Genomic DNA, 26,041 nt, shown 5'->3' on the forward strand with positions numbered 1-26,041 from the left:
AAAGTCAGGGCTGTTTTGAATTTATTGGAAGGGCACGCTGAAGCTGATGTACTCTGGTGCTATTTAGGTAAAGTTATTCTGCTGCTGATCATCTTCGGATTCTAGCAGGAATTTTTTTTTCTCAGTTTGTCTCATTTGACTAATGTCAGGGAGGTAACGTTAGTAAAAGTTTTGTGCTACCAGTGCTAGATCAGGCCTTTTAAGTATTTTCCATTCAGTCGAGTAATTACAAGGCCTAAGTAGAAACCAATGTTAAAATATCAAGGAAATGTTATCTATTTGAAACAAACATAATCCAAGTCTGTTTTTCAAAGGAAAAAGATAAACAGCATAGTTTTGAGTTATTCTTCTGGAGTTTTAAATTTTTCTCTATAACTACTTCTTTTTTTTTTTTTTTTTTTCAGGGACCATTCCTTTCTCTCCTGCTTGCCTTCCTTTTCTCTCCTTCCACAACCACCTTTGAACTAACTTTCACAAAATCCTGTCATGTGCAGTGCCACATTTTCATATTTCCTGCTCATACTGCATGGAGCAATAGTGGATCTTTCTGTCTCACTGACTTCTTGTTGAACCAAAATGCTACGTGTTTGTGCTTTCTTGCATGTGTCTTTCACTATGAGTCTTGCACGGTCATTTCATGAAGCTACAAAACTTAAGGGGCAAATCTTTAGCTGGCCTGTTTTTACACAGCTCTAGTTGTGCTTCTAGTGGGTGTTGTAAATGGTATCACTCCTGTCAGCCAGGAAATTGTAGCCTTTAACACTGAGAGCAGACCGAGGGAAGAGTGTGAATTTAAGTCAAGCAGTTGCTTTCGAATACCTCCATGTTTTCTTTGGATCAAAAATAACTTCTTCCTGATGGTTAAAGCTAAACAAATTGAATTTAACTTACAAGAACAACTTCTATGTGCAGGCCTGTGCTTGCATTTCTCAAAGATCTTTGACAGGCTCGAAAGTGTTACTCTTATTTTTGTTCTTTCTGTGATCATGCTTGCTTTGTGGAGCCAGGTTGTCTTTTGGGTCCCGTATGGTCCTTCATAGTTTAATACAGTGGGCACTAGGCTTCGTGATGAAGTTTGGAGCTTGAGAGACCAGAGTAGGGACAGCGATATGTGAATTCCTTATTGTAGCTACAGCTACAATAGTAGAGCCGCCATCATGGGTCAGACCAGCGGTCCAGCTAGTCAAGTAACTTGGCAGCAACTGCGACCCTGAGTAGGCACTGAGGGAAGGGTAGGTATGAAGTAAATACATGTGATACTTCATTCAAACTTCAAGACCTCAAGTATTTTTAGCTCAAGAGGTTTCCTGAGCAGGAGGTTACTTCTCTTAATAACCCTCAATGGATTTGTCTTCCAAGTACTCATCCAGCTTCTCCCTGAATCTTGTAGACTTTCCCCTCCCAGGACCCTATGCCACAGATGGGCTGTGCACTGCAAGAAGGGCTGTGGGTTGATCTTAAACTCTGGAGCCAAAATATCTTGTTAGCGAAATGGTGTCCATGATCTGAGGAGTCTGGTTATTTACATCAGTTCCAGTTGCCCTTAACTAGCATGCTGTTATGACAGCTATTTTTACATGGAGGTTGACTAATTTTGCACCCCAGAAAAACTCAAGCATAGGGATAATCTGAAAATAGCAGTGAGTGTTTGTGTAGAGAAACATGCCCTGCATGCCAGCAACTGTAGTGCGTGCTACCAACCATAAAACAAGCTACAGAAACCTAGAAGGCTTGTTAGCGAAAACTTGGATGCTCTCTGTGAATTCCCAGTGCTCTCTCCTCTAGCGCCCTTGTTCTTAATATCTGCTTGAGATTCTCTGAGCATTTGCAAACAGAAGCAAGTAAAATCTCTAAGTGCTCTGTGAAAACTAGGAATTGCCACCATTCCTGTCTCAGGTGGAGAGATTTTGAGAGGTTTAGCCACTCCCAGACTCTAGGATGCAGCAGAGTCAAGAATCCAGGCATCCTAACTATCACTCTGATCACTCAATAGTACATTTCTGTTCATTCTTGCCTTTGGCCAAAGGAATGCCAGCATGTAACTTACACATCACTACATAGCCATATTTCTCAATTGCACTAATTGAACTAGATACTTTGTTGGAGTATGTAGGCATATGTTAATTGCTGTATGGAGAGCTGGTCTGTTTTTTCTTTATTTTATTCTTGCTGAAGGCAAATTAAATATTTTGGTTCCCTGTTCTAAGCAGACAAGTAGATACTGTGCTTGAACTGCTGTGTTACTTTGCAAACCTGGCTTAGCAGGCTAACCTAGGCGTGCTAACACACATATTGCTTACATTGTGTGGTTCCTATAAATGCACAATATTAGGCATTTGTGAACAAGAGGAAACATGCTTTTTCACACCTCTGCCTTGAGAGCTGAATTGTTCATGCTCCATTTCTCTCTGGCTGAAGCATGGTGTTCTTATGTACACCAGACATTTGCAGCAGCTGAACAGGCTACTTTGTGCAGTAAAGGACAGGCAGGAGGGCAGACATAGTGTCCCATGTACAACAGAAAGGATGAGAAGGGCAAAGAACAGTTCTATTTTCCTCTCCAGTGTTGTCAGGGAAAGGCTGGTGAGGATCACTAACAGGCTATTACTGATGGGTCATGTGAGCGTGAAATAATGGCTAAATGAGGTCTCTGACATTAGCAAGTGGAGATGTGAGTTTTAAGCAGTCTACCTCACTGTTGTTTGGTTTTATTCAAGGACGCCATTATCAGAATGTTTACTAGGCAAAACAAAATCAAAGCCTACCATTTAAAGCCCAGATGAAATTATTTAAAGTTAAACATATACTAGATGAAGTTGCAGAGTGTCCTAGTAGTTCTGTGCTCTCTCTACTGCTTTATCTTTCCAAAAGTGTCCAGTACCTTGCTGAAGAGTAGTAGTATATTTGCCTAACTATGCATGGAAAAAAAAATATCTAGACTCCACTACCTAAATAAGAAGAGGTATGTTAAGATGTGAGAACCCTTAACTGTGTTTTGTTATATTTTATTATGGCTCTCATTCATTATTGCACAGAGTGCCTGCTGGCACAGGATTCAGAGATGATTAGTAGGCATATACATAATTACCTGAAAGATAATTAATGCTGCAATAGAATTTTTCCAGCACAACAAGATGATGTCCTGTTTCTAATCCACACTGGTCTGCTTATTAATTTTTTTTGCATGCAGAATAGCCTGGCAACTAAGGGATTTGGCTCAATCTCCTGCTGCAGCAGATCAGTACAGCTCTGAAGTTAGTAGGCGCAGGGCGATTGATACCAGGTAAACATTTAGTTCATGAAGTACAGGTTCACTAAAACATGCTATATAAAGGTGGTGTGATTCAAAGATGTGGAAAAATTCTTTCTGGAGGAATAAGCTGAGATAAGACTGGAAAGCTTTGCTGGACTGGGTGTAGCATGGAGCAGCTTGTTTGCATGAAGAATTTGATGCCAAATACAGTGTTCAGCTTGTTCTAAGTTCCTCTGCATCTTTCTGTCCTTTTCCTCCTCAGTCAGTACTTCACTGGATATAACTATTAATGGGACTTACTTTTCTGTTCCACTGTACATGATAATTTAAGTAACTGTTAAATGTCCAACTGCATATTGTTAACCCTGGTAAGTATAAAGCTGGAATCTCTTCTTAGATCAAAACTTGTGAAACTGGGGAAAACTTGGATGAAAGAATCAGACCTTCCCATTAATAGCTATATCCAGTGAAGTAATAACTAAGGAGCTCTATACTATCCACAGCTAGATAATTGTGAATATTTTTTTGAAGTATTCCCTCTCTCCCCCTAAAATGTGAGAGAAATCGGATTTCCCTCTGGACTGCGCAACTTTAATTTGTTTGTAGTACTGAAGGAAGATTCATTTGAACAAGGATTTTGGAACGCATTCACTGTTTATTTAGTGTGGGAGTAATAACTCAGTGCAAGTCAGTCAGCCTCTGCAAAGAGACAATTTTGGCATTTACTGCACCCCAGTCAAGAACTCTTCTGTATTCCCTGGGTTTCAGTAAATACTGTCGGCCCCTGAAGCTGGGCATTTCATACAAGATCCAAGAGCCACCTAAAACATTGAGGGAGCAGATCTCAGGGAGATGGATGTAGCCTGGGACTGATGGGCAATCGTCAGTGAACCCCAACATTTGGCCTTGGAGCTCCTTTTTCATAGAGCTGAATCTTGTGGGAAAGAGAATTCTGCAGTCACAAACACAGCAAAAATGTAGGAAAGACAGAAATTTAACTGATTCTGACATTACTGAACAAGAGAGATGTACAGAAAAAGGCAACTTTCCCAGCTACTATGTGCGTTTCTGAGAAATTGTGTTCTAATCTGGAGATAGGATTGTGAAGAGACTCACTGTTTTGAAGCTAATAGAGGAGGTTTACTTCTTACCCACATGGCGTAGCTCAGGAGTGCCAGCAAATGGGTATGATCACATGTGTGGTAGGAAGTAAATGGAGGATTCTTTATGATTTGAAGAAATGGGATTTATAAGGACTCCATATTGTGACAATAGAAGAAAATGTATTCATGTGATTTTGAGATGATCTGTGGCACTGACTCGTGACCAAGCACGAATAATGTGGCCTTTTCAGAATTATGCTACTAAAAGACATTTACCACATTACTCCATATGCTCCCATTATACACTCGTGCACAGGCAATTGCCATGTGGCAAACTGTTGAGCTATGTGAAGCACGGGCATGTGGAGCGTTCCTGCTGCTAAGGCTCACACTGTATAGTATATCTCGCTAATAAGAGAAGTACTTTAGCAAGTATTAATTCTTTGCCTGATTTTAACCCACACAGCCTTTATGTTAGGAAAACCGTACCAATTACAAATCTGATTTAACATGTTCTTGTGTTTTTGAATCATAACATAGTATGGTCATATGCAGGTTGCATACATGAGCCCACAGCAGAACTTTATATCAAATGGCCCTGCTAGCCCTTCTCTGGGTAATGTAAAAACATTCTCTACCTAGAAGTAGTCACTCAGCTTTCTTTTAGCATCAACAAGTTATGAACAGGCCCTGGAAATAGCACTGATATTAAACAGATTATTTCCTTAATCTCTAGTGAAACTTCGCATTGCCTTACTGAACTCTTGAGTTACTTGAAGAGACTGTATAATTATATTCTTAAAGGATAAACTATACCCAATTTCTTAAACTGTGATACACTTCCAAGCAGTACCCACTTATAGGATTACAGGGCAAGACCTGATGGAGTCGCAGAGACTGAACCACTTCTGGAAGTCAGAATAGTCTCCCCTTTTTAAAAAGTACTGGTGTCCTGAGTAACTGGGCTTCTCAGAAACCATCCAGCTGCCTTTTTCCACCTGGATGGAATTGCATTGTTTCACATAGGACTGCAGGTCAAGGTGGTCACTGCTACATTCATAGCAGTGGCCCCAGAAGCTCTTGTCTTCATAAAAAAAATGATCTGCAGTATAAATGTTTGCAAAGACTCATAGTCTATCCCAGTGTCTGTGTCAGAGCAGGATACTGGCATACTGGGGCTTCCACTTACCTTTACCATGTTTGGCAGTCGCTGAGGTGAAAGCCGAGAGCTGTGAGCAAACACTGTGGTTGCTTTTATATACCATAGTCCTAATGCTGTGCATCTGCAAAAAGTAACACAAAAGGGTCCATTCTAAGCCTTGGGGAGAGCTCATGTTTTGTCTTTATTGTAGTTATGGCATTTATTGCATTTACCATGTGGCACTCTTGTTTTTCTGGGTTTTGGGCTGCATTTGCTGATGCTAAGTGCAAGTGAATTATTGTGTAACTGTGGGGTGGACTACACTTTCAGCTGGTATCAACTGTTTCATGTGGTGCACCTGACCCAATGGGGGATTTGTGTATAAGAATGGTTCCTTACAGAACCTCCTTTGCCTGAAAGCTATCGGACTCAGTGGACTTGAGCAGTTTCTGGTGTAAGTCTGTTCCTCTCCTTCCCCGCTCTGTGTCAATTACCTCTTGCCTAAGCTTGTTGCATGGTAATCTTTCATTTTGTGAGAGCAGAAGAACTTTGCTTTAATTTCAATCCTTTGTCATCCACTTTATCCTAGAAACAGGAAAAGTCTCCATCTCATGTGGTGGTGTTAGCTTTTGCCTACTAATCCCTTCTATTGTGTACAGATGCGTTAGGAGGAAATAGTGATTAAAAGTTTCAGTCCCTTCATGGTGTGTGGTTAAGTGCTGCATCCCTGAAGACTAAAAAGATTGAAATCAAATGGTTCTTCTTAGATGTTTATCAGTGTATCTGAATTACTGGCTAATGTTGTAAATCAGTTTGGGTCAGTTGGTTCAATTTTTTCCCTTTGAAAGTCTGTTTGAAAAATTCAAAGGGAGCAGGCTCAGGCTGCATTAAACTCAAGTTGCTCTCTATCTGGAACCAGGAAGGATTTTTGTTTAATGCTAAAGCAGAGTGTTTTAACACTAAAGCACAGCTAGTAGGTTACAGAAAACCGTATTCCTCCATTTTGGAACTTTTCTTCTGTCATTTTTTTCTTCTTTGGTGCAGGGCTGAAACAAACCTTGACTTGTTCTATTCTGATTATCATTTTCTTGCACCTAAATCTTAGACTCTTAAAAGCAAACTTCTTCATGAAATATGCAAAGTTGGTTATACAATTGTCTTATATCACCAGTATGTGAGGCTCCAGATCAAAAGAAACTACTGCACTCCAGAAACAGATTTATAATCTTATGTATTTAGGGAAACTTATTCAAGCATGTAAAGATCTTGTCAACATGATTCGTCAGTTAACTTGGCATGCAGATGAACACCTTTGTAGATCTAATTTATTTAAAAGGGTTCTATTTGCAACTACATAGTCTCCACCTTCAGTGGAACAAATGACCGTTTGTGGCTGTAAGCAGGGAGAGCAGGGCAAAGTTTGGGAGATTTAGTGGAGTGCAACTTTGCTTATGAGGTTTCAGGCCAAAGAAAAGGACTTGCAGTGCTGTAGCAAGAGAAGAAAGAGAAAGACAAGAGTGTCTTCTGGGGAAACAGATAGGGGGAATATGGAACCTCCACCTTCACTTCCTTCCACCACAAACCACTCCACTGATGTTGTTTTTGACTGTATCCTTATTAAATGACAGGGGCTAATGTGCACTCACCATTTCCAAACAGGTTAGATATACCCTCCTGTTCTCTTTAGTATATTCAGCCCTATTCTTCCAAGCTTTCTGGGTTACCTCAGACCACCTGCCTTCATCCGGTTGGATTTCCTTGTCATGATGTTTGCTTGACTGTTGTACTTGACTTGATGTATTGTTGCTATTACTGTAAGTACACTGTTCAGGGCTTGCTTTTTTCTGCTGGCTGCATGGGTTGCTGACCCGGACTCAGTGGAACTGCTAACAGGCAGTGTGAGCATGCAAGAAATACTTAATACAGAAAGTTAGTGCAAAGTTGTCACAGTGCTTTAATGTCACATCTGACTCTATTTCAAAGTGTAATCCCTTGTGTATAGAATCATAGAATCATTTAGGTTGGAAAAGATGCTTAAGATCAAGTCCAACTGTATGGCAAACTGGTGGGTAGATCTTTGGGATGATGAATAACGTAGAGAAACAGTTACTGCTGCATGGATTGCACATGAGTTCTTTGAACAAGGAATGTTAATGCAAGTCCCCATGAAAGGCCGTAAAGTCTAGCCCTGGATGTCTTTGGCGACCACATCCCACACTTGCTTCACATAAATGGACTATGTGTTTAGCACTGGCAGTGGGAATACCTGTGTGCAATTACCTGGCAAATCACTTCCATAACAGCACCTGACCTGGTGACAGTCTGAGCAGAATTTGGCAGTTTGTGTTCTCTCTGACTCTGCTTTGCTGCAAACAAACTCCTTTTTGGAGCCAGTGTGGGCTAGTTCCTGTTTTGAGCACCTTTAACCATTCTTAGATACAGAAAATGCAGCAGAGATGCTTGGTCTTTCAACCATGACTCCCCTCATGGAGTCAGCATCCTTTACATTGTTTTAGAGAGATTGAGTAAAACTGAATTTCTCATTGCTTTGCTTCTGGTATTTGCTCTTGTTGCTGGCTGCCTCTTGAAGATATATAGCCCTATGCACTTAATACATTAGATTCTGTCCTGACAAAATTGATTTTTTTCAGAACAGATTGGTTATATTTTTGTCCTACAGAAAAAACAGCCTCTTACAAAAAATGGGTATTTTGCCATTCCAAGGTGGATGCTAGATGTTTCCACCTGACATTTGACTAGGAAAAAGCTCTTCACCAAAATGAGTGAGAATTTTCAGAATAGCTAGAGAATCAGTAGTGACATGTCTGAAGTCGGGATTACTGTAGCAGAAATGAGGGGGAAATCGGGGCTTGCTTGCATGGGCAGTGCTCTAGCAACTGGCTATGGTCTAAAGACTTTGACTCTCAAGATCGTGTGGGGCAATTTAAGAAGTTAGCACCTCTGGTCCTGCAGGCAGTATGTTTGTGTCTCAGCTGCTGTGTTGTTCAAAGCCAAAAGAGTTAGCTGAAACAATCTGATTTCAGTGTCATAAACTGGGCTGTGAATTGCAGTATCAAGTTGCCACCATGAATTCTGCTACTGGAGTCAGTCTCTGGGGTGCAACGGGCAGCTCTTAAATTGCCAAAGGGAAAGTGGATGATGTCCTGTTCAGTTCCCCACTTGCTTCATAAGGCCTCAGTACCATGATTTCAGGCACTTAGAACAGACCCAGAATGGTCTCTTGCCTTTCCCACAGTGGATACGATTGCAGTGCAGTGGTAGGCACCAACTGTATGCATGTGACAACTGGTGCTAAGTCTGCATGTATGATCAGAGGTCTCTTCTGGGTCCTGTAGAACAAAATTTGTGTATCTCCTCTGAGCTCTGAACTATGTCCATTGCTTTTTGCATAGCTGAGAAGAGGATTTGAAGTTGTCCTGGCTAATTGGTCTGGTCACAGCAAAACCTTTTTTTTATTCAGGAGACAATATAGCTCAGGAAAGGAGGAAATTTCAGTCAAGGTGGCAGAAGGCTATCATTCACAAATCCCACTGTGCACACATCTACAAGCACCTTTCAGCTCCTTGATTTTGACTGTCTGAAAATGTGAACATATGAATGGCAAATCATGATCTGCTGGCCTTGATTTTTGTGTGCAGATAGTCGGACACCAGCCAGCCAACAGGGGAGGGAGTAGTGAAGGGGCAGGTACCTGCACTCTGAAAATGAAATACTGGTTTTATGCTTGTTAGCATAGCAAGTTTTCTGTTGCTTACTTCTCTTAACTCCACCAGCCTTATCTGTAAAAACCAGGAAGCATTAGCCAATGAAAAGTGAAGAACATGGCACTACTCTAATAGCAAAGGCAGCACTGGAATAACATGGCTAATCACCTATTTGTTAAAGTCTTATTGTTTATTTTATTGCAGGTCAGTGAACAAAAATCAGTCATGAGATGTTAATCTCTCTCTAGCTGTTTAATCTTAACCACCCTCTCGCCATTGTTCTCTTACTCACGTGCTCAGCAGCAATATCCCCTCCTCCCCTCTTGTAATGACCTCATTTCAAAGTACAATTTATCTCTACTTTGGCTTTCAAGGGGTCAGCCTGATGCTGTTTGAGTTGGAATGAAATTTGCTCCAGTCCTAGCACTGGCTGCTCCTTACTGCTCTACTGAATTTGTTTGCAAGAACAGAAACCTCTGTTTAGAAGCTGATGGATGCTCTGAGCTCCAGGAATGAGCCTGTGCTGAATGTGACAGGTCAGACCTGTCCCAGCAGTGAACAGAGGCCATGGAGGAGAGGTAGGAACTGCTAAATGGGATTGGATAGTGTATTCCAGTAATCCCACTTCCTGCAGAGTGAACAAACCAGGCCAAAACAGCTGGTGCTACAGAAATGCATGGCTAAAGAGTTCCTTTGTAAGGGAGGGTGATGTTGCTGTTTATCTTGAGTCCCCTCTAGCCTTCTAATCTGACTCCCTGGGCCTTGAATTTTGGCTCACATGCTTGAAACGAAAGTGGGGGGGATGCATGGTATGGCCAAGAAGCCCCATCAATATCAGCACAAAGACTCACCAGTTAATCTGTAATTTCTGAATGTACCAAGCTGTGGTTACGTCTTTCCCCATGGAGAGCTCAGAAGTGAAAGGACAGGTGTTTACAGCAAAAACATTCTTTTTTAGACCAATTTTAATAGGAAATTTGTGATATGTTAAAAAACCAAAAAAACTGTGAACCTGCTGAGCTGAAAGCAAGCTTTGAGTCCATGAGGACTTCTAAAAGACCCTTTGAATCTGTGATTAAGTTTAACCGTTCCCAGGCTTTCTTGTGTAGTGCTGTCTTTTGGCATCTCCATAAATGGGCTCAGTGACTGAGAATCGGTGGGCAGAAGAAGAAAAACAGTTTTGCTTCACAAGTGTTTATTGGTTTTTCCTTTAGCAGATATTTTGCATTAGAGTACAGGACCATCTCCAAGGCATGGGTTAATGCAGCTGTACAATATGTGACCACACTTTGGATGGATGTCTATCCTTTGGCTAGAAGTAGCTGGGAATCTTAATTTCTATCATTTTTATATGTAAAGAGCTCGATGGAGTCTCTCTACCCTGCAGTTAGTGTTAAATACACCTCTTAGCAGCAAACACATCTACTACCCCACTGAGCCCTGAAACTTCTATGAAATTAAGTAGAAGAAGTCCTATAGAACAGCCCATACTGCATGCCCAGGCTTCCAGCCAGAGGAAGAGAGGGATGTGGAAGGAGAACCATGTGCACCCAACTCTTTTCCCAAGGTAGAGTTTGTACAAGCATGAGGATTGTGACAGCCCCTCTGAGAAATGGGGAGTGTTCTTGGGCAGCACAGCATGGACATAACAGAGGCAAACCATTAGAGACCTACAAATGGGGAATGGAAGACAGGCTTCAGTGCTATACTGGCACTGCAGGAAGAGGCTTTTTCTTCAGCTGAGTCCTTTAAGGAAAAAAGAAAGCAGGATGGTTACAGGGGAGAGCTGAAGAAAATGGGATCATCCTGAAAGGCAAACTCCTCATGTCACATGCAGGGAAGCTCATTCCTGCCCCACTCTGGATCACGTGTGGGAATTGCACAGCACTGTGGACAAAGGGAAGTGTGTAATCCCTGTCTCTGAAGTGCTGCATCCTCTCTTTGGCTATGTAAAAGTAGCATGGTGGGTTGAGAAGCAGTAGGGACGCAATGGGAAAATGTAAGCTCCCAACACACTGGCAGGGAAGCAGGAGAGCTGTGGCTAAGGGAAGAGGAGGGAATGTCAGGGTCTTGGCTACAAGATATGAGGGGTGGAGAGAAAGGAATGACTGCTAAGATTTAAAAACAACAACAAAAACAACAAAAAAACCCAAAACACAAGTCGCAAATGTATTACCAAAGCTAAGGTAGAAGACGTCAGTTAGCTCACCTACAGCTAAGTGAGGTACATGAAGTCTGGGTCTTTGTTATGTCTTTGCTTCTTTTGCATTCCTTGCTTTTGACTCTGTTCCAGGCTTCTCTGGAGCGCTTTCTTGTTTTGCTTCTGTGGCTCCCTGCAGGATGCAAATGTTAATAAGCACAAGCACAGCATGCAGGGCTGAATCCATCAGGAGAGATGGGGAGTGCATGGCAGAGCAGCTTCCCTCCTGCTGTGTGACATGTGATGCACATTGAACTCAGGGCTGTGGGGGAGCCCCTTTACTCGGTCAAATCCAGCCCTGCTGCTGGAATGTTTTCTTAGCTCTCCTGCTCAGTGGAGCTGCAGCAAACAATAGGCTTTAGCAAATCATGGACAAATAGAAAGGCAGAACCTAATTCATGTACATGCTAGGCTAATCTGACATTACTGGGCTCTTTATGGAGTCAGGTTTTTGTTAATTTTTTTCAAAAATAGTCTTCAACTAGTTTTTTTTAACCTAAAAGTGATAGCAGTGAATGTGTTTTGCAGGGATACTTACCAGAAGAGTGCCTTCCGTGTGCATGTTGAGTATTACTGGAGTTGACTTTCCAGCTCATGAGTGACACCTCCTGCCAAGGTGTGATACAGTTGCCATAAAGGTACAATTTAGGATTGACACTATGTTATAGATTAGTGCTACTATGAAACATCTCATGCTAAAGAGTGCTGAGAAGGGCAGACAAGAAAGGCTTTGCGTGCTCTGATGGCTAGAAGTGCTGCTCCAGCTTTGACATTCAGTGGTAGTGTTGCAAAAACAGTTTTACTGGCTTGTGTGAATTCTTCAGACCTACTTTGTCAACCTGTTGCTTCCGTCTAGTCAGTGAGTCCAGTTGCTTGCTGTCCTTTTTAGCTCTACTTGCTGAACGTGGGTTGGTCTTTTGATATGCTGCTGCTGTCGGGTACTTGATGCCTTGAGAGGGAGAAAGAGTCTCGCATCATCTTGAGTTTACAGAGTGGCCCCAGGCTGGTTTACAGACCTACTGCATGGGATCAGTTGCAATACATGGTTGGAGGTAAGGGGTCCCAGCTTCAAATTCTTTAATGCTCCTGAAGTTACTTTCATTTTTGCTCCACTTGGAGAAGAAGCAGGGAAGGGGGCAGGGGGTGGCTCTTTCACTGGCCAGTAGCATAAGTGACCTTTGCAAAAGTCCTGCTATTAGTCCAAGCTTAAGAACAAACAACTGATTGTCAGACATGAAGGCTGATTCTACTAGAAACGTGTAATCTTATTGTTTACCTCACCTTGAGGAAAATGCTCCTTTTGCAATTTTCATGAACTTCAGGCACCTGAGCTAGACACTATTTCTAGGCTACAATGAGGAAATGCCTGTACCCACTCCCCCCATGCCCCCACAAGAGAATAGGCACAGACCAAGGTTTACACTATCCTTTGCACGTGCAGCTGTTGGAGCTCAGCAGCCTGTAACTTGGTGGCTCTGCTGGGACAGGTGCTGCTGCCCCATGTCCTTGCACCCTGGCGTTGTGGGAGTTGGGCTGAAATGTGCTCACCTTGCTTCCAGGCATACTCTGCAGCTTTAGGGGCAGTCAGCATGGCAAATGGATGCAGGGAGAGCTTGAAAGGTTGAATCCAGTGGTCCTGGAAGGACAACAATTCATAGATTAGTATGTCTGCAGAAACTATGTGCTAAGCCAAATGGGCATATGCTTTTGTGGTCAGTGGAAAGTAAGAAAACTGCTTCAGTTTCTGCTTCAGAACTGATGGATAAATTAGCACAGCTTTGCTGGCAGTTTTTGTCCTGGCTGCTTGGTGCACCCTGCTTCTTGAAGTGCCCATCCCCTGCCCAGACATTTCAGTTGTCCACACAGTAGCTGAACTGCTGCATTTTATAGACCCGTATGTACTGGTGCAGCCTGGGGATTGTGGTCTGCCATAATATTCTGGTGGGCAGGATATCAGCTGTTCACATGACAGCTCCTGAAATGGTGGACAATGGGGTAGGAAACTCTGAGAAGCAGCAGGCAGTTGGGATAGCAACCATTATATCCATCTCAGGCTAGGATGTCCCTTCTCATGAATCAGAAATCTTCTGGACCCTAATTTCCCACTAGGATGTGACTTAGTCTTCCTAAGTATCTACATATCTTGGTAAAGCTAGTGCTTGATTTTCAAGGAGATCTAAGCCAAGACTTCAAAAGTGATGGAGGATAACAGGAATCTCCACTTTACTTTGATGGGAAAGGGTGGGGGGAGAAGATAACCAAACCTGAGATCCACAGAAATTGAATTTTGAGGTGGGCTGGGTTCCAGCTCTTTGAGTTGAGGACTCTTAAGGAGGCACAAGCTGTGCTCCAAGAGTTACTGTTAATGAAAACAGTAGATTTAACCTCTTAAACTAATTAGGGCTTTGCAAAATAAATTACCCTTAGTTTCCAAATTCAGCAAAGCATTTCCGTTCCTTTCTTATAGAGTGGGAATAATCTTAAATCCATGATTAAAATTAAGCAGCGTTGTTGGCTTAAATAGAAACTGGATATCCTGATAACAATGGCTTATCTTTCTCTTCAGAAAATTTTGTAACTTTGCTACCTCATGACCGTCAAGGAAGTATCCCTGAGTCCACTAGGGGCAGGATCTAGGCAAATGCACAGTAACATGAGATGAACAGAAAGACTGTTTCTGTTCTTTCTTTGTCTCTGCTTGCATAATATCAGAACATAAATCAAAGCTAAAACAACACTAACACCCTCCCCCACCCCCAGGAAAAAAAAAAAAAAAAACAACAAACCACCACGGATAACAGCATGAGTAGCTGGAAACCTTCCAAGAAAACATCACTCCTCTGCAGTGTATGGTGTGCACTCAAAATGGAGATTTCTAAAAATATCCTGGGTTGGAAATTCCTAGACAAAAGGATTCCTGCCCATAAGAAGCATGACAGTAAACACATACAGCGTAATGTTCACAGCAACAGGAGGGAGAGCTGATCCACCCACTTATCCCAGGAGCAGAGGGGAAGATCCCTCCTTCAAACTAACATGTTTTGAAATGCCCCTACATGGCATCTAGTGACATTTCTAGTTCTTGACATGGGAAAATTAAACTAAGAAAGGTTATGGCCAAGGCTGTTCTGATGCACCTGTGAGCTGGAGTGAGCTCTAGTCCTTTCTGGACACCAGGTGGTAGTCCATCATTAATATTACAGCTAAGCATGGCAGGTTAAAAAACACCAAAAGGTGCACCAGAAACACTGTGAATAACATGTGGACCAACTATTATAGTCTGATTACAGTTCCACAGCAACTTTTAATGGTTGCTTGGGAAATGTCAAGAAAGTCTGTGTTACTGAAGATAAAATTTATATATTCCAGCACAAATGCTCTTTCATTAAATAGCTGGGCCATACAGAATACTTTCTTGTGACTCAAGTCATGAATTAAAGATTATAATACTTCCTCTATGTTTTTAAAGGGCAATTACACTTAAATGGCTAAAGATATGCTGCTAGAGAAACTTGCTCTGAACACAGGCAAGGCCCTTGTGAAGCAGGCTATATCTCCATGGATGCTGCATAGCCTCCTTCCCCACTCCACATTAGTAATAATTAGAGCACACTGGTGGGAATGGTCTTCTGTAAAGCACTATGCCAAAGGCCCAAAAGCTGGGTTACATCTTAGTGTGGCTGTGAATAGTTGGACTGCCCTTTTCTTGCCTAAGGTAGAGGAGGAGGTGAATAGTTCAGCTTTTTGCTCTGTTCAAAGAGAGAAGGCTGGAGCTAGTTTGCTATTACTAATGGGGCAAAAGGGGCAAACTTGAGTTTAAAATGTAACATTTTTTAAAAGGCACAGATATTATAGGATCCAAATGCATTATGCCTTTATGCAGCAGGAGATTCCTTCCACTTTATTGCTCATAGCACACCAGTCTAGACAGTAGGCTGGTGGGAGAAGGGGGCAATAGCTTACTATCGCTATAGCCAAAGCTAGGAGTCACTGGTACCACTGAACTGGTACCTCTTCTTTGGTGGACTCTCTCAGACCTAACGGGCAGAACACTTCAAAAAGTGTGGAGTGGAATCTGCAAGGTGTGTGATGCTAGCAATGATGAAAGCCTTTTAAGTATGCTTGGGAATGGGACCACATTAAGACTGGGACTAAGTATTGGTATTAGTTTCAAGGCAGGATAGGATTCAAGAGTTTTAACTGGTGAAATCTCTACAGGGCCAAGATGAGATCTGATCAGTAAAGCTGGAGTATCTATCTCCTTTTTGTCTACTGAAGGCTTTTTTTTTTTTTTTAATCCATCTGGTTGCTCAGTTATGTTTGCCTGCTATATCCAGTTTTGCATGGACCATATACAGTTTCTTTTTCTGGTAGCCTGGGGATAATTTTCAGCAGAGGTCCAACAGAGGAACAGCACAACAGAGCCAAAAAAGCTGCTTCTGCACTTTAAAGAACAAAACCATCTCCCTGAAGGTCAGCTACTGAAGACAAAGAGCTTTTATATGTCTGCTTTCCCTGCACCAGTGCTTTGTTTGCTTGGGTTGGCAAAGTCCCACGCCAGTGTGCAGGCCAGAAAGGAACCATGAAGTCTGTGGTCAGCCAGGCATTTAAGCCAGAAAGAGGCATGCCAACAAAATGCCTTCATAAACCTCTTAACCCAGGAGCACATCATTCAAGTATTCTAGCATGCAATGGGTGGCTTTTTAGACTAAAAAGATGGAGCAGGGATTTTAGAAGTAACCCTTATGCTGCTAGAGGTTTCTGATCCCAGTGGTGGTATAATGAGGGAAGCATCAAGAGGTCAAACTCTAGAGGTTAAATATAGTAAGCACCTTTCCTCCCCTGCCTAGTCTCAACTTCCCTTGTTTTTTCATGGTTACATTCAGTCTGTCCCAATTCCTTCTGTGAGGTGATGGGTGGCAAAGGAGTTTGGGCTCATGTGCGAATGGTTTCTGTCTGGTGTTTCTCTGTACTTCTCACTTTTCCTCTGTGCTTTTGTCCCTGCAGGCCATGGCATGGAGGGAATGTCTCCTTCCAAGACCATGTCTCTCTTAATAGTCACTGTGTACGGCTCCTTACAAGTGTCCTCATGTCTCCTTCCCTAGTAGCTGCTGTTCTTTCTTAAATATGTTTGAGTAGCAGTGCCATGTGCTCCTCTGGCTGAAGTTTTGGCTCATGCCTGGCTGCTTACACAGGTTTCTGAGCTGACTGGCACAGGACAGTTCATGGTCTCCTCCCATATATGTCACCACTGCAGCCCTTGCTGCCTAAACACTGCCATTTATGCCTAACACAGCACTGATGTGTGAAACTGCATGAAAGCAGTAAACCCTGCAATTTATGCCTGTCGCGTCCCAAAGTTGGAGCGACTCAGGTTCATGGATTTCCTTTGTCAGAATTAAGGTGAAACGACACCAGGGGAGTTCAAACAACAATCAACATTTATTCAACCTAGCTAACTTTGTCCAAGTACACATGAACTTGTTAATATGAACCTTGCAACATGTCATTAAGCCGCTGTTTGAGAAGAGGAGGAAAGTACAGAAAGAATGAAATGGAAAAAGGAACATGAAATGTATCAGAAGGAGAGCCCTCCCGTTGAGTCACGAGGTTCAGAGCAGACCCCCTTGCTTTCTGGACTCCTTCTCAAAGAGGAGCTCAGGGGCGGCTAGGTCCACTCCTAGTCTCAGACTTGGTCAATGGTTTATGTTTCAAAGGATGAGGTGTAGGGACTGTGGAAAAGAGAGAAGGAAAAGAGAGAGAGAGAGAGAGAAAAAAGAAAGAGAGAAGAGAAGGGTTTCACCAGTCCTGGGTCCAGCGTTGGTCCAGCCAGCGTAGAGATCCAGTTCCGGAGGGCGCGCGCTGAGGATTCGTTCTATCTCAGCATGCGCAGTTCCCACACCTGGGGTTCACTGGAATCGGTAGCTTTGGGGGGGGGGTGTTCATTGTGGAGTTGCTTCTCTTTTCCTGCTGGTATGACCACTTAAGATAGAAGCACAGTCCCAACTTCCATGGGGCCTTCTTCCTCCAGGAAGGCATAAATTGTGTTCCTTCTCCTGGTCACTCAAGATAAGGAATTGGGGCCTTGGAGAAGTGCGTTCCCACCCTCCGTGGGGCCCTCTCCTCTGTCCACATTGTCCTGTTCACAAAACTCCAGCATTTTTACAGAGGCCGTTTTGTCCACCAAAGCTCTTTTAGCGGATGTTTGAGACATTTGAATTTGTCAGACCGTCACAATGCCCAATGTAAATAGAAAGGTATTTGAACTAGAGATGCAGAAGTTGTCCTAACATCTAAAACTGCTCAGGTCTTACAAGGTCCCTAAGACCTGATAGATCATTCCACACGAAGGTTTCATTCCCAAAAAGCAGGGATGTGACTTGTCTGGAAGGTATTAAACAGTATTGGATTCCTTTGTTTACGTAAATACACTCTTAGAAATCTCAGGTGAAGGGAAGCAGGAGGCACACACTCTGCTGTCTGTCTTGAGAGCTGACTAGACCCAAACAACTCTGGTATATGGGCTGACAGCAGGCTGTGTTATCAGAGCACGATGCCCAAGGAAACATAGCCTCCTTCTTTCTGGAGGCTTTTAAACTGCAAATAATGACCGAGACTGTGCCACAGATTGATTAGGACAGAGATTAAATGACTTGCCCAAAGTCAGATAGTCTAATCAAATCTGCAAGTCAAGGTAATGTTACCTCTTCTCTCTGCAATAATTGAACTGTAAAACCTTGTGCAAGTTTTCTGCTACTATTATATGATTTGGCACAAGGGTACTTCCAGACTCTAGAACATCTTTTCCCTGCAGGTGCACAGGTAACACACATGACCCTGCAGTCACAGAGTTGCTGCTTTGTTCTGTTTAATCTGTATGTCCACCTTCCATAGGAGTGCACTGCACTGCAAGTAAAAATTGGCTTAGCACTGTCTTCTTATTCAACTCTTTTTCACACTGCAGTAAAGGGAGAATTTAAGGCTCTCTGACAGGTGCCATTTCTGATCCTTTACTGGGATCCAGGAAGGATTCCTAGGATGTAGATACTGAATCTCCTTGAACAGTGTCATGTAATGCCTATGCAAGTGTCAGAGTGTCCTTCTGAGAGTTGGCTTCTGTAAACATAGCACTGATTGAACCTGTCTAAACACGATCCCAGATTAAGACCTGCAGTGTTGGCACACTCTGCTAAGCAGCATACAATAGCTTACAAAAAACCCCATGGAGGTATGGCAGGAAGTCTCTGTCTTGCAGGGTTGAAGGTCTTTAGCCAAATTTCACATCTTTGGTTCCTCTGATGAATGCCTTATCTCAGACCTACAGCATACTTCCTTAGCTGGAAGATTTATCAGTTTACAGGGGAATAAGAATGAGTCAAGGAGACCACGAAGGATCTGCAGAGTCCATACAAAAGAGGAGGGCAGGAAAACTGTAGCAAAGAGGTGGACTATGCAGGGAGAGTTTTACTGGCTTATACAACTGCCTACAGGGTATACTTGCCAGCAAAGCAACTTTAGCTCCTCAGTGAGGCCAAGCAGTGCAAGGCAGCACTAGAGGCCAGGAGCTAGCAAACGTTAGGTATTGTCCCCTGATGATTTCTGGTTTGCAACCTGAGTGGACTGGGCACAGATAAAGTACATCTTTGGCAGCCAGATGACAATCCCAAAGGAAAGTGCTAACTTCAGATAAAATTCACACTGTTGTACCTAGCCTGTGGTCATGAATGCTACCTGCATGCTTATATTCTGCTGTAACAAGGAGATACATGAGAGTTTATTGTAGGATGTTGCCACCTATCATCCATATATCCTCGATGACTGCTGGTCTAACAGTAGTGATTGCTTTCCATAGAATGAAGTCCCTTCCTTTATTAGTATGGGAGAGCTGGAATAAACAGTAGCTATAACAGACCCCCCCACAATATGATCTGCAAGCAATTAAGAAAAGTGCTGCACTCTGCAGCTTTGACACACACCCTCAAGACTAGCAGCAGGAATGAAGTACCCAATGGATAACCACAACTGCACATGGTGGCTTTATACCTCGTTATGATGCTGAAAGGCCACCCACAAGGCTCTGAACTGTAATGGCAAATGTGAGAAGGGAATAGTTCAACAGCTTACTCTGAGAAGAGAAATAATCCATGTGTGGATTGCATTCCTAGAATGCCAGCCCTATGCACTACATGCTGGACCAGGCCACTACAGGTAAGAGATCTTCACTCAGACCCTATTAGAGATGCTGAAAAACCAACAAATCACTCACATTTGCAGAGCTCTGCCAGTGTGTGGCTGAGGGCCTCATGCTGTAAACCTCAAAGATCTCTTCAATAGGAATGCTGTTCTGTGAAGACAGGTAAAGAGAGAGGTTCAGCTCTCAGAAGTAGTATTCTTTAAAGTGAACGTATGACATCCAGCTCGTACCCCCTTCCTTTGATCTCTGAATCGGCTTTCACGTGAACTCCTAGTATTGTTTCACGCTGCTAGTTCAAATCTATTGAAATCTGGTCCTGAAACTTGGTCACCATTTTGCACTTGGGTGAGACAAGTAACTTACACACACAGGACCACCTACTGAAACTGCCTGTTTTGTTTTCTAAGGCTGAGCAAAACTTAATGGCTACCTGATAAAAATGAGATGGATTTGTAATATTTGCACTGTCTGTATACTGTGCTTTCAATGAACAAAGACATCCAGGGTACAGGGAGTGTTTCTAGACTGCTGCCATGGAGCAAAAGACATTTCTATCTTTCTTGCCCTCTTACCATTAATTTTCCAGCATATGAAGATAATATCATAGCTTCTCTCTCAATTCGGTTGGGATACGTGTATCGGTTGTGAGCTGCAAAATTCCTGTATGGTGTTTTGAACAAGAAGATTATTAGCCTGGTGTTATAAATGCAAAAAGTAGTCCTGGGCTAGATTCACTGCTGCTTTTACTCCATTTTCACACTGGTGTAACCCACAGCAACAGCAGGGCCTTAGCTTTGCAATACTCACATTTTCTCTCTTGTCAGTGCAGTCTGAGCATCCATGTCACTTAGCCACAGCAATGCAACACTGAAGGCTAAGTTGTAATGGACCTGGAAAGACAAAAGAACCTTATGTGTTTTGTTTTACTGTAATTGCTTGACTGAGGGATGACAGAAAGACCAGAGAAATGCGGGGAAATGTGAGCTGGAGCCCAGTATTGTCTCAGCTACACTGGGTACCTCACCAGTTGTAAGACACTTGCTGAGGTTTGAGGGGTTTTAATCACAGCCAGGAAGACTTTCTCAGCTTACCTGAAAGATGTTTTGTTATGCACACACAGCTTTAGTTTGTGAATAATTCCCTTTGGTTAGTTGACCTGAACTTTATCAAATGTCCTCTGTGGATAAGCTTTGTCTTGCTGAAAAATCAGCAGAAACTTGAATTATCTTGGATACATTACACCTGGATGCTATTCACAGCCAATCTCTTTAGATACTCATTGCAGTAATGGGCTTTTATTGATCATTTTAGGAACAGGTTACTTAGCTGTACCAAACAGCCATTCTTCAGAGTTCTCAGTAGCCCTGCAGTTAAAGAGGATAGGAAGTATGAAGTCTGGTGATTACCATGTCATCTAGAAAGGTGGGCTGCCTTTGTCCTCCTGGATCAAATTCATTTTCTCGTAGTCTGATGCCAACATAATCTCCCCTTAAAGCAAGAAAATAACTCCAAATTAAAACTGGTTGTAAGCAATCTGGTGCATAAGAAATGTAGTAGATGACTCTAAAGCTAGTGCAAGACTGGGGCTAAATTTGGTATGATTCAGGGCTAAGAATCTGCCGCAGGATTTCTCACAGACACCTCTTAAGTAGGAAAGTTGTTAGTTTTCTGCATCACTGCTAATCTTAGCTTCCCTCAAACCACACTGCTGTCTTCCCCAAAGGCCCCAAAATATAGGAAGAAGTACAAATATGAATCAAGTATTTGAAGTCTGGGGACTCACAGAAGGATTTCACTGTACAGCCAACAGACTGAAAGATGCTTCAGTGGTGCTTGTTCTTCTCATTCAGGAGAGGCCTGATTCTGCAATCTTTCCTCAGACTAAGTACTACTGATCCATGCAAGCAGTCCTAGGGTAGATGGGCACAGGATTTGTATGGAGTAGAGGGGACACTGCTTACCTCCCCTAGGAGCTGTCTGCTGTGCACTCCTGCGTCAAAGAGCATGAGACACTGCTGCATGAACTAGGAGACCCCTTACAGACAGCAGCTGCACTGGCTGCATTGAAAGGGAGAAACTCTGCACCTCCCTGGTCATTCCCACTGACACAGAGCAAGTTCTGGGCTTTGACATCTCTACTGTCACATATGCAGTCAGGTATCATGCTGCAGACTGTGGGTAAGAAAATGAAGAGCACCTCAGAGGAAGTCTGCTCATACTTTCCAGCAAGAGAAGACTACGGTTTTACAGTTGTCATCCAGCTAGGTCATACAACCCTTTGCAATGAGAACAATTCCATCTCAAATGCAATGAAGGCAGTTCTGGGCAGTTACTACTTACAGGAGTTTTTCAATCTCTTTCTTCAGGCGTTTTCTTTCCATACTCTAGCTGTCACTGTAACATAAGCTTAGTGGGATCTAGGAGAGAGAAAAGTGCATCCTACCAAGTATCTGTGTCAGTGAGCAAATCTGAATCACAGATAATGAGTATGGGACACTTGGAGACTCCCTACAAAAATCTGGTCAAAACCGTTTTCTAAGTAAGATTACAACAGAAGCTGAGAAAAATCTAGTCAAGAAAGAGAAGACAACATGCACAGTACTGAAAGTAAGGGTAAGGAGTTTAGTAATGGGAAATGGGCAGAATAAGCCCATTTAAGATGAGCATCAATCTTGAGTGTCAGCTTGCAGGTTGCTTGCATCCCCATCATGGTGATGTAAATTCTCTCATATAATGCAATATATTGACCTGCCGCTGATTCTGAGTTTCTTAGCACATGGCTTGTTCTCCCCACTCTGTAGTAATCAGACCTATGTGGTACAAAGAGGGGATGGACTGGGAAGAGGACAGGCTGGAAGAGATGAGGTAACAGCTGGCCTGACAGGACACAGCAAAGAGAGAAGCCAGCACCTGGCCCACCAATTTATTGTACTATCAAAGTGCATGCTTCACTCCTCTGCTCCATAGTACACAAATTACATACCTAGAGTAAGCTCTCTAAGTTACTGGATATTGTAGCCCTATTCTCTCTCTCATACCTGTACAGAAGAAATCACGCACTACCTGTGTCAGCTGTTGGAACAGGCCTCAGGATCTGTGTTTGGAGCCTCTCTGACTTCAGGTATCTATGAAGAGGAATTCCGTCTTGATGTTGCTGTTCCTTTCTTGCCTCTGCCACTCAGTTTGTGTGCCAGGGAAATTAGGCTATGGCTTCACGCAAGACTGCAGCTTTCTCCTGTTGCTTAGAAACAATGCTGCTGAGCTGAGAGAAATTAAATGGAAAAAAAAACCCCAAACCAACAATACACAGAAGAGGTTAAACCTGCACCTTCAGGTTGGTTTATCAGTTTCAAGCTAAATGATCCTTTTACACTTCTAGGCATTGAGTTTCACTGCTGAATGGCTAGTTGGAAACATAGAAGACTTGCTAACAAGGGAGGCAGAGACTATTCACTGGGTTTTCTGATGGATCTAATTGCTTGTAAAAGAAGCTATCAGCTTCCACTGTTCCAGCCTTCCACCATATGGAACGGTGAAAAACTAGACCCGATACCTCCCAAGAGCCCATCCAGGGTTCTATTTGCAGTGTTTGTGGCATATAGCGAGGATCCTGCTACTAGCTCTTTCATCAATGTTATGTTTTTGCTTACAGTATTAGGAGAAATTCTAACAGCCAAGAAATCCCAACACGTCTTACTAAATTCTGCTGTTGTCCTTCCAATGGATGCAGGGCACTTCTTGCACAGGACTGCTGATAGCCAATGCATCATGATGACGAACAAGTCAGTGAGAGGCTATTGGATTTTGTAGATTAGGAAGGTTTGCAGGCTATAGTTCTGAATGGAATGAGCCATCCTTCTCCCTGGGAATGTACTTCTCATGTTATTAGCTTATTACCTAGTAAACAATAGGAATGGATTTATGAGTCATGATCATAATGTTGCCTCTCTTTGTGATGGCCTAAGGAAACATAAAAGCAAATGTATTACCATGAGACATAGATGTTTGCCAGGAAAAAGCCTACTTGGTATTTACAGAATTTGTGCTGTGCTTTTTCTTCCTTATTTCACCACTCTCTTTCCAAAGCCCAAGCTTTAGGCATGTGCCTAGGCAGGTGCAAGAGGTAAAGGTAGTGGACACGGTTCTGCCACCTACCATGTCTTTGGCATAGCAATGGAAAGCCAGATGGGCAGCCACTGAGGGAGGGCTGGAGTTTGGGAATGGCCCCTCCTAGCAGCAATAGATGCTTATGGCCATTGTCCTTAATTCTATGGCAAAAGGAGCACCAAGCTTAGCACTTCCCCACCTTTCATTCCAGCTGTGAGGCTTGTAATCAAGTTGGATCTGATTTTTGAGGGCATCCGCCTGGCAGGCATCATGGCAACCCCATGTCTCCAGTAGAGCTGCTGCTTGTTTGCTCTGCTTTGTGAAACGCAGATCTACTGCCTGCCTTTCCTCCAGTTACACCTACCCAGGGCTTATCTGCTGGTATGGCCAGGCGAGTGTGAAAAGTGACCTTCACAAAGTGGACATAGCCATACCAGGACTGAACCGAAGTCCTGCTAACCCAACCCCTGCCCTGTGATGTAGCAAGGGTGATACCCTGATGAAGAAAGTGACTTTCCTGAAATGAGGGTGGTCCCTAGTCTTGGGGTGAACTGACCCCTGCTATTTCCCCCAAAGCAAGAAATGCTTCTGTGTCATTGCAAGGCAGGGAGGGGGAGTGGCACTGTGTTTTTGCTCTTCCTGGGGAAAAAAAAATCGCAGCCACTAGTGGACACCTGGGGAAGAGACGGAAGAGCTGCGCCAGTAAGTATCGAAGTTTCTCAGTGTATTTCCCCATTTTCCACTGATTTGCAGCTCAGGACCTTCTTGAGAAAAAAATGTTGTCTTGGCAGTTAATAGCCATTGCTTTTTTTTTTTACTTCCACAAATTTGTCCAATCACTTTTTGAAACCCCAGTAACTGACATGTGCAATATCACCTGGCAAAGATTTCCACTGTTTAAATAGGGCTGGGTGGGAGAGGGTCTCTGGTTTTAAGCTGTCCACTGTTAATTTAATTTGCTGACCAGTGTGCTTAATAAACTTAGTAAATTAGTAAACTTAGTACAAGCAAGTTTAGGCCCCTTGAACCGTGGAATTTGTCATGCATGGAGCACAGAATATGTATTAGAGAAGGACACTTAAGTCTTTTCCCCACACCATAGCACTTTTAATGCCAGTCATGGGTTCCCCAGAGCAAGAAATAAAGCAACAGGCAGGTCTGTGTGTCTGCAGCATCGTTACCCACTGCAAGTCCGATTTTCAGGGCTGGTGTGGTGGGTGTTTTGTCAATCCACTACTGAATTAAGTTGAAAGGAATAAATTTATTTAATAATTTGTATTATTTAATACTCATCAGCTAATGTACTAAAAAATACCAGAAAAATAGTAATAGGAGTAGGATTTAGGACTCTTGCAAGGGCTACCATTCACATGCCTGTGGCAGCTGGTAGAAGTGTTTTTATCAGCCTTGTTTGTATTGCAAATTCCCTCCGCACCTCCACTGTAAACTGCTGTTCTTCAAACTATTTGGCTGCTTTTTCCTTGCATGTAATTTCCTTAAAATATTTTAACATTGTCACATCTGCACAGGCAATGTCAGTTTCTTGAGGACAAATTCGAAGGTGTGTGGAAAGCAACGCATCAACTTGGGCTGAAACGAAAATTACTTCAGAAGAAAATTTCCTTTTAATAAGACTGTAAAATGTCACCTTTTCGCAGGTGAAGGCTGCAAGCCAGGTGCTGAATTCTGCAGACGAACAAACCCTAGCTTTTGGGTGAGATTTGTCCTTCAGAACGACTCCCGGGCTTTTCTGAGGCGCTCCAGGAGCGTTTTAGCTCTGCGTGCCCGAGGCAAGCCGGCGGCAGCAGCGCCTCACGCCCACGGCCTGGAAGCTAGGCGCTTCCGGCCCCGAGGGCGGCGGGGCCGCGGCGCCTGAGAAGGCGGCGTTTGGGGGTCCCCTTTCCCCGGGAGGGCGGAGAGCCTCCCCTCAGCGGCGGCTGCCCGGCCCAGCCCAAAATGGCGGCGCAAAATGGCGGCGCGGGCTCCCCGCACCGGCAGGCCCGCCCGCGCCCTGACGGACGGGCGAAGTAACGTTCCCCACCCCGGCGCAACCGGCGCTGGGGCTGGAGTTTGTGCGCGCCGGGTCTCGCCCCCGCTTTCCCTGGCGGAGCAGAGAGAAACGGCCGCTCCCCCGGCCGCCACCCGGCGGGGCGGGGCGAGGGGCGGGCCGCCGTCGCCGCGGTTGCATTCAAAACTCTCCTGGCGGGTAAGGGTTTCCTCTGCCCCCTTCCCTCCTTCTCCGGCCGCGGCGAGGAGCAGCCGCCCACCGTCCCGCGGGGCTCTCCGCCTGGAGGCTGCCGCCGCGCACGCAGGTGAGG

At 43.6% G+C, this 26,041-nt stretch overlaps 2 protein-coding genes across 2 annotated transcripts; both read right to left on the minus strand.

Annotated features, from left to right (window-relative positions):
* Positions 1–3,931: 3,931 nt before the first annotated feature.
* LOC104832854 (gamma-crystallin D-like) lies at positions 3,932–11,984 on the minus strand. The gene is given in 5 exon segments (XM_010569238.1): positions 3,932–4,169; positions 4,171–4,205; positions 5,226–5,458; positions 5,546–5,639; positions 11,961–11,984. Coding segments are annotated over 5 exon segments (624 nt in total).
* A 211-nt stretch (positions 11,985–12,195) lies between these two features.
* LOC104832864 (chromosome unknown open reading frame, human C2orf80) lies at positions 12,196–21,997 on the minus strand. Its single transcript, XM_010569250.1, has 7 exons — positions 21,957–21,997; positions 21,023–21,104; positions 20,424–20,506; positions 20,189–20,276; positions 19,689–19,766; positions 12,971–13,058; positions 12,196–12,371 (listed from the first exon to the last, which is right to left on the minus strand). The coding sequence occupies exons 1-7, from the start codon at positions 21,995–21,997 to the stop codon at positions 12,196–12,198; spliced, it is 636 nt and encodes a 211-aa protein (XP_010567552.1).
* Positions 21,998–26,041: the final 4,044 nt, after the last annotated feature.

Source organism: Haliaeetus leucocephalus, unplaced genomic scaffold, assembly GCF_000737465.1.
Source record: "Haliaeetus leucocephalus isolate CR32 unplaced genomic scaffold, Haliaeetus_leucocephalus-4.0 Scaffold1, whole genome shotgun sequence".
Lineage (NCBI taxonomy): Eukaryota > Metazoa > Chordata > Aves > Accipitriformes > Accipitridae > Haliaeetus > Haliaeetus leucocephalus.